The sequence below is a fragment of the Uloborus diversus genome, chromosome 10 (genome assembly GCF_026930045.1).
Source record: "Uloborus diversus isolate 005 chromosome 10, Udiv.v.3.1, whole genome shotgun sequence".
Taxonomy (NCBI): Eukaryota; Metazoa; Arthropoda; class Arachnida; order Araneae; family Uloboridae; genus Uloborus; species Uloborus diversus.
The window spans coordinates 103,127,963-103,140,264 of NC_072740.1; the positions used below are offsets into that span (position 1 = coordinate 103,127,963).

At 32.6% G+C, this 12,302-nt stretch overlaps 1 protein-coding gene across 1 annotated transcript in view; it reads right to left on the minus strand.

Moving 5' to 3' along the window:
* Positions 1–5,239, minus strand: part of LOC129231364 (protein Wnt-1-like) — a 141,646-nt gene extending 136,407 nt beyond the window's left edge. The window contains exon 1 of the mRNA XM_054865659.1: positions 5,111–5,239. Coding sequence (XP_054721634.1) covers positions 5,111–5,178 — 68 coding nt within the window. The 5' untranslated portion in view covers positions 5,179–5,239. The remainder of the gene's footprint in view (positions 1–5,110) is intronic.
* Positions 5,240–12,302: the final 7,063 nt, after the last annotated feature.

Below are 12,302 nucleotides of genomic sequence, written 5' to 3' on the forward strand. Positions count from 1 at the left end.
GATCATGCTAGCCGAATTCAATTATTTTGAAGAAATTCTGAAAAAGTTTACTCCACTACATTGATAATATTTGTTTTTATTTCACTACAATCTTTAAAGTATACATTTTCATCTGTAATTGGTATAATTAATTAAACTAATAACCCAATCACTAAAATCGTTACCATCATCATTATAGGCATTGGTTTCTGAATGAAGTTTAACATAGAATTTAATTCTAAATCCATAAATAAAGAATTTTCATATAAAGCCTTCTTGTTTGTTAATTTGAACTCTATAACTCAGAAAAGTATTTATCGAATTCTAGAAAATTGTTCTCTAATTTTTCTGTATCAGAAATTTAAAGCATCTTGACTCATCTGTTCAATCAACATTAAAAAAAAATAAATGGATAAATGACAGATTGCTTTTGAAAGGCTCACCTGAACAACAATAAGATAAATAAATGAGTAAAATAAATAAAATTATTTCACTGCTACATTTTTTACCCCCCCCCCCCAAAAAAAAAAATTGAAAAATCGGTTGTTTGATCATAATTTTATTTTCTAAATAATATATTGGAAATAAATCAGGTTCATCCTTTTCTTTTTCACACGGATTTGAAAAATAAATGAAATATTTAAAAGTTCAATGTCTTTAATTCTAAAAATTTGTCTTCGATGTAGTTGAATAAAAGTATCTTTATCCTTCGTAAATTATAATGTTTAGTAAATTGAATAGTAATAAGAATGACCAAAATATTAATTATAGTCATATGTGCTCACAACTAATTTTTAATTGACTAGTTATGGCTGCATTAACACAAACGAATACTTAATATTTTAATTAATGGCAAAAATATTCCCATGTGATACGGAAAAAAGCTAAGGAATGAGTACGTAACTGCGATACAAAAAAAAAAAAAAAAAATCAGCAATGTCAGTCCCTTGAGATAGAATGACTTCAAAATCTTAAATGTGAAGAAAATGCAATATTGGTGACTTAGGAGGATTAACATAATTAATTACATTGTAGATAAAGACTTATATTTGGAGGAGAAAAGTGGTAGAGGTATTCTTAAAGGAATCTATTTGTAGAATCCACTGATGTTGTCCCTATAATATTATTAACTGGATATTGGTAATACAATACAAACCAGCCACTGAACCTACTGGTTTTGACTGGCCATAACTTGTCATTTATCCAATCAAAATTTTTCTCTTGAAACATAAATAAACTATAAATCTAATTGCTCTTCTAAGTGAATATTTACCACTGAAGAAAAAAAAAATCATTTTATTGTTTTATATTGCAGATTAAATCAATTAAATTACACCACTTTTTTCAAATTTAGCTAATAAATTTATAGGAGAAAACCTTGTCGAAAATTTGCACTTTGCGCTTGCACGGCTAAATTCTTTCATTGAACAAGATAATGCTACAGTAAAGTATGTTCATCTTGACTGTTTTTGAAATTATTATCAGTAGCATACATAGACTTCGGTGTACCCCTTCCCGCAAGATTCATAAGGGCGCCCCCCCCCCCCACCTCCCCTTAATTATATATATATATTTTTTTTAATTTTAACGTAAAGTTATTTTTCAGAGCTTGGGTCTCCAAACCTTTTGTGCCTCCCCCCCCCCGCGCCACGGGTGTAGCGGGTGTGCTATGTACGCCAGTGATTGTAATAGTGATTTTATTTAAATTTGTTTTTAATGAGTAAAATAAAATTTTTGACGGTAGTTTCTTTATTTTTAAGAATAACATTGCGTTTTTGTTTATTTCATGTATGTAGCACCAAACCGAAATTTCGGCAGAAATGCATTTGTCCCATTCCTCCCAACTAACCCCTAACTGTGAAAATCCTCCTTTCGAGCAACTAGAGAACTTTTTAAGGTAAGTTATTCATACGAGTAAAATAATGTTTTGAAGTTCATTACTAATTAGAACAGCAATACCAATATCACAAACCAAGAGTAAAATTTTCAAGTGTAAATTCTCGTCTTCACTTCAACAGTTTAAGCAATGAAGTACAAATAACAAAGAAGTTGATCATAAGTAACTAAACGATTTTTCAATCCATTTGTAATGACTCAAAAAGGTGAAAAATGTATTTTCAAGAAGCAAACTAAGGCTTATGAAGTTGTGACTTTTTACTGCAGATCATAAAATTAGTTTCCTTCGTTCTTTTACAGTGCAAAACAAATATTTACTGCTAGTGCGTGACTATCGTGAAAATAATATGAAGAAATTGCTCTATATTAAGTCAGTTAAAAAACCTGTTAGAGGAAACAAAAACAAACAAAAGTTTATCTCATGGAGTAGTATTTTGTCCTACTACAAAGAAAAATTTACCGAATCAAATATACGGATGATAAAGTTCGTTGGACAAAGTTGAAGAATCTTGAACAAACATTAAAATATTATGACACGGAAAAATTATTTCTATCTCAGGGAGTGGTACTTTGTAAAGAAAAATAGACTTAACTAAAAATACGGATGATAAAGTTCGTTGGACAGAGTTACGGATCATAGAATAACATTTAAAAAATATTAATACCTAAAAATTATTTATATCTCTCTGAGTAGTATTTTGCGATCGTAATGTAAAGAAAAATTTACTAAATCAAAAGTACGGATGTAAAGCTTCTTGGACAGAGTTAAGAAACATAGAACAACATTTAAAAAAACTACCTCTACTCAAAAATTATTTGCATTTCATGGAGGAGTATTTTGTGATCGTACTGTGAAGAAAAATTTACTTAATCAAAAGTACATTTGATAAAGCTTGTTGGACACAGCTAACGTTTAAAAAATAATTCTACTCAAAAATTATTTACATCTCATGGAGGAGTATTTTTTGATCGTAACTATAAAAATAAAAAAAAATGTATTGGAAAGAGTTAAGGAACATATAATAATAATTTAAAAATTATACGGAGAAGCTATTTCTTGCTAAAAACCATGTTTTTGACTTATGTTTGTTAACATATCCTCATTGAACTCTCTTTCACCTGTAACACTTAGGTTTAAGAAACTCGTCTCTCATCAGAAATGTAACATTGTTTTGAGTCGCTTGCTTTCTTACAGCACAGAGTCTATTTGAATCTCTCAACTAAAAACACGGGTTTTTTGTTTTTGTTTTTTTTTTTTTTTTTTTCTTGGAGTGCTGACGCTTTCTAACCAAAATTATCAATTAAAGTACCAGTATAAATAATTCATCTAAATTGCTAATGTTTTTATAAGAGGACTGCAGGCATGCAAAATCAAATTAGAAATTCGATAAGAAAATTACTTAAAAATTCATTCCTTATGCTCAAATATAAATATTTTAGCTTCTTATCTTCATGTTCATACGTTAATATATTTTTGTTTGTAGTTTTGTGTTACTTATATGGAATAAAAACTTGAGAAAAAATGAGGAGGATTCCCTCGCCCCGTAGACATTAAATAAATTTTTTTAGTGTTCACAATTTGTTTAAAAATACACCAAAATATCAAAATGTAGAGCTCTCATTGATAATATTAATAAATTATCTTTCTGAAACGGATAAAAAACAATCTAAATAAGACGGAAGAAATGATTGAAATAGCTAAAAATTGTGGTAGTTTTAGAATCAGATCTTTAAAACTACATTCATTAACTTGGTTTTCTTTTCAACGTGCTTCATAAAAGTTCCTTCAAATTTTTGAGCGAGATAATTTTTTCCCATCGCTTAATAATGAGGTTACTTTTTCAAGTACCTTTTTTTTTCTTTAGCTGTAATGATCCTTTTTTTCCAAACTCACCAAGTCAGAAATTATTTTTCTTAACTCACAAGTGCAAGATAATTTTTCTCATCTCACAAGCATTAGATCATCTCATTTTCCTTTAAAAATAATAATAATAATGATCTTTCTTCAATCAGCAATGTTTGATTATTTTGTTGACTCTCAAACTACAGGTAATGTTTTCATACAAACACAAAAACGTTTTTATTTTCACTTCACAAAACCGGATAACTTTTCTTTCCTTGCTCATCAAGTAATTTTCTTACTTCACAAGTAGTAAATTAGTTTTCGCATCTATCAAGTATCACGTTATTTTTCTCACCGCATAAGCGCGAAATTATTCTTTGGATAGCTTCAAAAACGTAAGATCTGTCTCACCTAATAAACACCAGCTCTCACCTCACAAACACCAACTTGTTTTTACGATTGCCTCACAAACTCCAGTTTGTTTCTACTTTCGCCTCGAAAACATCAGCTCGTTTTCTTTTTTCGAAAATCAGATATGTTTCTTGACTTGTACATGCAGTATTTTCCTTGTCGCACAAACAAAAAGTTTTTTCTTGATTCACACACTAAATATTTTTCTCCCCTAACAAAAATTAACAATGCTTCTTGCCTCGCACGTATAGAATTTATATTATCTCACAAATGCTTGAAAAATTTCCCTGCTTCGTACATAGAGTATTTTTCTTGTCTCACAAATTGAGTATCTTTCTTTGTTAACGAAAATTAAATTTGTAGTCCAAGCAGTCGACCTATCTCTTTTTCGGTCACCTCCTTTGTCGTTGTCTAAAAAGTGTCGTATTGCAAACTTTCAAAGCAGCTCTATTACTTTCCATTCTCATGAGATCACCAGCCATGTTCAGTTCAGTTTAATAACTTTTAAAATGTCAATATCGCTAAAGAATTAGTAAAGTTCAAATAAAGCTTCGCCAATATCCATTGTTATTGATACCACCAAAAATAGTTCGTAGCACTTTCTTTTCAAAGATCCATCATTTTATCTTCTATATCAGGTTAGTGACCATCTTTCAGATGCATATGTTACTGCTGGTCTGAAGAGAGTTTTACACAGCAAAATTCTAGTTCTTCTTTTGATCGGATGAGATTTTAATTGGTCTCTAAGACCAAATAGGGAACGATTAGCAGCAAAAATTTATCTTTCGGATCTCAGAGCTGATTTCATTTCGGTATTCTATCTCAGATCCCAGGTGAGTAAACTTTTTATTACTTTCGAATCTATGTTGCTAGATTTCAAGGAAAACATCAGGATAGTCTCTCTTTCCACAAAACATAGTTTTTTTTTTGTGTGTTCACATGATACAAATTTTGAAGAAAGAGAAAATAATTGTTACTTACCACCAACTGGCCCGGACCAGAGGCAAGAGCAGAAGCAAGCCGCCTCTGGCCGCGTGTTTCCTCTTCATCGTCGGCGTGAGATGATCCTCCGGCCGCTGATCTCCGGAGTGCCCGCCTCTCGGATGCTGAGACGCGCCTATCTGCCGGCCCTCTGGTGGCGCGGCACCCATCTCGCTACTTTGTTGCTTTTGTTTTTCTACGAAAGAGGGGCGGGGCCTGACTCCAACTCCGAACAAAACTTTCCTTCGCGAACCTTCTCCTGAAAATGAGAAACTTTGCGCTCCTCTCCAAATTCCGCAAAATTAAGGAAAACTCCTGAAAGGAACAATTTTGATTTTATTTATATAAATTTCCTTTTCCACTTGAAACAGCAACTAACTCTTTCTCATTCAAATTTTACCGTGAAAGTATTTTTATCATAAACTTATTTGTTTTTGTTTTTTTATTTTAACTTTTTATTCATTTAAATATTTTTCTATATAACTTGAAAAAAAAATTTTAAACCTGTATTCATGAAAAAAATACATGCGTAACATGTGAGTATTTTTTCCTTATACACTAAAACCTGTAAAGTTGACCACCCTTGTAATTTGACCACCTGTCTAAGTTGACCGCTATTTCTAGGCACAGTATTAGCCCTTATCATATAAATCAACCTCTATAAGTTGACCACCTGTTTTAAGTTGACCACTAAAGTAGTGCACTGCAGGTGGTCAACTTACACAGGTTTCACTGTACTGTGAAATCTGTATAAGTTGACCACTTGTGGTGCACTACTTTAGTGGTCAACTTAAACAAGTGGTCAACTTACAGAGGTTGAATTATATGATATAGATCTAATTCTGTGCCTGAAAATAGCGGTCAACTTACAAGGGTGGTCAACTTTACAGGTTTTACTGTACACATCTGTGCGTGTTTATACAGTCAATTCTCGATCATTCGAAGCCTTATAACTGGAATGTGTCATTATCTCGAAATTTTCATTGGGTCGTAAACCCTTGAGAAAGCTTTAGGAACTTCTAACTCGAAAAACTATTAACTCGAAAGTTTCAGCCGGAGCTTTCGAACTTCGAATTGTCAAGAGTTGACTGTACATATTGCTTTCGGAAAGTTGCCAAACAAAAGACATGATAACAGTTATAGTCAGGAAAATATATATATACAATTGCCTCATATATATAATAGTCTAAATCACTGATCTAGTAACGCTCTGACGTCAGCAACAATAAAACTCGCCATAAAATGGATATACTTATGTCCGACAATCCCTACCTTAGTACGAAACAATAATTTATAAATGATTCGCGTGAGGGCATTATTTCACTGTAGGAGCTCCTTATATTCGGTAATTTCATTTTAAAAAGATTCCCCCCCCCCCCTTAAAATTCCCTGAAAACTAATAGATCCGTCCATTTCCGCCTGTACGTCGGATATTAGCTTTTCCATCTCATCGGTGGTCAGACTGCATGAATAGATTCCTATTCCACATTGAGCCATAACAACATATTTTTGTTTAAAGAAAACCTTTATATTTACTGACCAATTTTACAAGAACGCGAGTCACAACCTTCGTATGCAGTAAACAAATGTTTTTACGCTCTCTTGAAACGTAGCAAAAATATGACTTTCGTTAGTGTGGCTTGGAGGTACATATTTGGAACACGTCAAATTCGAAAACCAATCTCTCTGACAAAAAAAAAGGCTATCTTCTTGTAATAATAATTAAGAAGTAAATACAAAGTTCATGTTGCACTAATCATGTAAACCAAAAAAAAAAAATCGTTTGCAACCCTTTTTAACGATGAACTAGAATCTTGTGAAACATTTTCCAACTTTCCGAATTGTTTGTTCATTCGGGGGGGGGGGGGGGCGAAGAGAAAGTATCGTTTTCCAAAAAAAAATTCGATTTTTCCGCATTTACTATTGTTAAACTTTTTAATTTTAATTGAAAAAATAGCCTTCAAATATCAAATTTTAAAAACAGTGTGTAAGCACCTTCTGTTTCAAAAGTTTTACCTTCTAAATTTATTTTAAGCAAATCCGCTTATTTGATCCGAATAAAACATTTGTAAAACATTCAAGTTTCCCCGCAGTGTTTAATCATAAAAGTTTTAGAGCTGTTTAAGATTGACTGAAAAATATATTTCAAATAAAAAAGTTAACCAAAGCCTTAAGTGTCGTTGCGATGATTATTCGAAAAACAAATACTTACAGGGTGGTGCAAAAGTAGCTTCTCTTACATACAAAGCCCTATAGGGCTTTTCGTAGAACCAATTGAACCAAAATTTTAGACATGGTTATATCAAGGTATGCTTTTGAGATTCTGATGATTTGAAGCAACGAACTACTGTTACGATTAGAGTCAGAGTGGAAGAATTTAGAGATTTTCGATGGACATCACCTATAGTTATCATGCGTAAATTGATCAGCGTATTGAAAACCCTCAAACGGCATTGGAACTATTGGCATGTCACCAAATTTGCGGGCGTAAAGCACTGGTATAGAAGAGCATTTTAATGGCTACACTAAAAAAAAAAACTGAATAATAGACAGCTAATGTGCCTAAATTCCGCCAGTAACATATCTGGCGAAGAACAAGAAAATCAGCCATTATCTTTTTATATTTTTATAATAAGGCTAAATACGGCATAAACGACCACTTCCACCAACGTATATCCACCACAAATTACACAGTGCCCTCTCCAAATACGAGAAGTTAATTTTCTAAACCCTGTATTACGATTGAATCCTCCAGAAGAGTCGATTCCAGTGTACACTAACCTTCTTGGTTTACTTCGTACAAGTCTCCCAATTCTTCACAAAATGGCAGTTATTGCTTTTTGAATTTCGTTTTCTTCACCAATGAGTGTGGTAAGTGGGGATGGGAGATTTCTTAAATTGATGTTAATAAAAATTTTCTTAGCTTAACAACTCTAGATAATATGCTAAGTTATTGATCTACATTAGCCATCAAGCATAAACTAGTTGAACAGATTGATTTAAAATAATTACCCGGGCAGAATTTAAAAAAGTTTGCTGAATAAAAAATAAACGTTCTGATGTCTCGTTTGTTCTTCGTTTCATTTATAATGGGTTTGTCTCTCTTCCCCGAAGAAATTTGTCAAGCACTAGATGCACTGTCCGACGTTGTACGGTCTACTTCTTAAATAAAAGTTATGCAGTGGCCCAGGTTCAAAATTCAGGCTTAAATAAAAGAAAAAAAAATAGAATAAAATTTCCTGTCCACGCTTAGAAAAGAGCAATTTTACAATTCTAAATTTAAACTCAGTCCTCTTTTGATTTGTTTAAAGAACACGCACACCTACATACAGCCATTTAACATGCAGATCATAATTTTATATGTTTACAAACAACTTAACCTTTCTTTTTAATTGAAAATTTTTGTTTTGATTGACGGGGCAGCATATTACACTTTTAATTGAAAAGCTGGAATTGCTAGTGTCGGTCCTAAAATCGGTTTACCAAACAAAAATCACCTCATACATTTCGACTCAATGATGCATCATTAATCACGACTCAACAAGGAAGAAATTATCATTCTTAACAGGGCAAGACCCTGTCTTAATTTATCTTTATTGATTTCAAAAGAAAACGAATGACCGCTTATGCATTATGCTCTGCTGGGAAATTATAAAACGCTTTCATCGTTGTCCATAGCAGCCACTTGTGTTTCAATCCCCAATTGGTTCCTCACTTGTAATTATATCTTTTTTTTTTTTAGCTTTCTACTTACTCTGATAATAGAGATATAGGATTAAGGTAGATAAAAAGACATGCATGAAACAGGAAGCATTGGTGTTAGCCTTTACAGAAGTTTTCCATCAATTTCAATGTAATGATTAGGATACTGCACGCAGTACATATTTTGTTTTTACTTTGTTTGCAGTTTCACAATCGTTGTCTTTAAAATACGAGAGCTTCATAAAAAATGTTCACGGTCAATTTTGATACTTAGAAGTGAAAGTAGTTGCATGTTCTAAGCGGTAGTACAATTCAGTACATTTTGGTTTCAAAAATACAAATAACTGGGAAAGAAATTGCGTGGAGTAAATATGGGTGCGTGATTAAAATCTGAAGCCGTACCTCTCTGCCTTAAATCGAGTAAGTGTGCTACTCGGGCTTGGGTACCCGACTAGTATAGGTCACTTTTGAAACTTTTGAGCCTTTACAAAAGTAGTACATTGCAGTTTAACTTTTATTAACTTAAAGCTTTAAAATAAGTTTCCCAGCTATGTCAGTAGGGAAGACCGGGCATGTTGGCAAATATTTAAAACTTTATTTCCTTAATGGCTGTAAAAAGTTTTTAAAAAAACGTTCGTATGTCGCTTTAAAGATCTGTACAGTTTCAGCTGTCAAACTATATTTATTTTTTGACTCTAACATGCTTTGTGTATTAATTACATAATTTTTAGTGACCTTTGGATACTTCACGCTCTTACCCTATTTTGGGGTAAGTTGGGGTAAGGTGTTCTGTTTCTGAAACATTATCACCTAATTTCTGTTAGGTTGGCTAATGTTTCGTCCATTTTTCTATATGTGTGTGTGTTTGTGTGTTTGCGTGGGAAAGTGGGATTTCTAATCTTGTTAATATCAATTCTTTTTCATTTTGAAATTATACATTCATTTTGATATGTATTATTTCCAGTCTAATGTATAACCAAAGTGTTTCATAAAAGAAATACGAAGCCAAGCAAAAAAAAGGGGGGGGGGGATGGGTAGAAAGAATAGAATGAAAAATAATATGAATGATATGCTCTGAAATATAATGAACCATTTCCTAGAATTAAAAAAGGAAAAAAAAACTATATATACATCTGTACGATCTATCAGTATTTAAGTCTTAATTGAATAAATAGTAGAAAGTGGAGGTGTTAAATTTCTTTTTTTTTTTTTTTTTTTTTTGATCATTCATATCAATTCAAAATGAGCTGAAAAAAAAAACCTAAAAAAATTTAAAGTGAGAAAATAACCGAAACCAATGATAATTCTCAACATTCTACGAACCGTCGCTATTAAACTCCCATTCATTTTCTGGGTCATTCGTCATGCAAAACATTGCTATTATCCAAATGCAAACTGTTTTCTCTCGGAAATAGATGGCTGCGAAATATTTTTATGGGCGATTTTTGTCATTCTCCCCGTGTGTCTCTTTTTACGACTGAGCTCAGCTGGCGGAAAACCTTTAAAATATTGTAGGACTTAGCCCCGATCTCCTCTATAGCAAGCGTAGCAAACCCCTGCGGGGATCATCGCTTTGTCGCTTCAATCAAAACAAATGGATCACACTCCGATCTCTGGAGAGAGATTGGGGATTCCTTTGTTCCCATCCAAGCAGAGGATTCGGCAAGAAGATCTTCATTTTGTGGCCAACGATGGGGATCATGGCCTCGGTCCTTTTACGGAGGAAAGTCTAATAACGGGACCACCGCCTTTACAGAGAGTAGACCATAAATATGTGGGATGAGACTACAATCCCGTTAAGGGACACTTTTTCCAGTTTTCTAACTGGGTTCAAGAAAACGGGAATGATCCAGAAGAGGAATGGTTTGGAAGAACATGTTAAGTTGTGTGCTGAGTTTTGTGCAATTCAGCTTCAGCTGCGTCTCTCGTGTCGGAAGAAAATTGAATAAAAACGAGAAATATAACTTCGCAGATAAAAGGAGCAATAGTCTATGCAGAGGTATAGTTTTTAAAGACATATAAAGATGCCATGAATATTATAGAAACGGATTGTCATTTCGATTCGTATAGAGGTCTACTGAAATAGTATTTTCTCATGCTCAAAGGAAATAAATATTGTTGAAAATTTACATTATTTACTCATTGTGTGCGTTTCAGCAATGATAAAAATTGCATCAATATTTAGTGAATAATAAGTAATAGTTTTTGAATATATGATTTTGATAAATCACGTGCTATAATAGAAGCTTTTGCTGATAGATAAGATAATTAAAGGTCCGAAAAATCCGTTGATGGAACTTAAAAGGAAATTTTGTTGTCTGATGAAAAGTTGGAACTTTTTCGTATTTAAACTATAGAGAGAAATGCATTTGTCCTACTGTACCCTAAGGTATTGCAAAAAAAACTTTTTTCCAGCTAGAGTCCAGGACACCCCTTATTTTTTTTAGGTTTACTAATAGTATTATGCTCTATTTTTTTAGGTTTACTAATAGAATTATGCTGTAAAAGCTTCTTATGTTTTAGCTTCTTACTCAAATTTTAAGAAGGTGCTCAATGACCCCTTAATTTAACATTAGCCGTAGGATAGAAAATGCCACAAATTTAGAAACTTTTAATTTCCCCATCTGTTTTTTTTTTTTTGTTTTGTTTTTTTTTTTTTTGTAAATAATTATTTTATTGCAATATACAGTCTGAGTAAAAACTTTAAGTCCAGTGCACTTTTTTGAGAAATTGGACACACCTTGATCTTAGGATCAAAAAGCCATATGAGTGATATATAATTATTATCATTAAATACAAGTAAAAAAGACAAAAAAGTTTAATTGTAAGTGTTTCATTATCAGAAAATATTAAAGATCAATATTTGAACCTGAGTAAAATCTTTAAGGCCAACATAGAAAAAAGCACATGAGGACAAAAATTCAAATATGTATAAGCTTGTGTGGGAGCCATTCCTTCAAATATTTTTGTGTTCATGAATGAAACTAGTTTTTGACAAAATTCGGGATGTATTTTTTACCATTCATCTTCGATGGTAGATTTCAGCTCTATTGATGAAGTAAAATATCTCTCATAAGCATAAACTCTTCTTGCTAAGTCACCCAATAAGTTCTCTATTAGGTTAAGATCTGGAGACTTAGTTGGTCATTTCAAAGTTTCAACATTGCTTACTTGTAGCCTATTTTTTGCACTGTTCCTCGGATGGATAGATGCATTGTTTTGCCGATATTTTAAATTTTCTCCAGCAATAAATTCAGCATTTGGTAAAAGATGACTTGGGAGGACATTTTGATATGCTTGTGAGTTTATTTTACCTGAAACAAACGCAACTGAGCACACACGATTGTAAGCAAAGCACTCGCAAGTTCTGACAGAGCCTCCATCTAATTGGCGCCTGTAGAATATTTCTTTTTCTTTTCGTAAATCACGCCAATAGTACTTCCGTCCGTTTGGCCCATCCAGACTCCACTTCTTTTCGTTAGAAAAAATT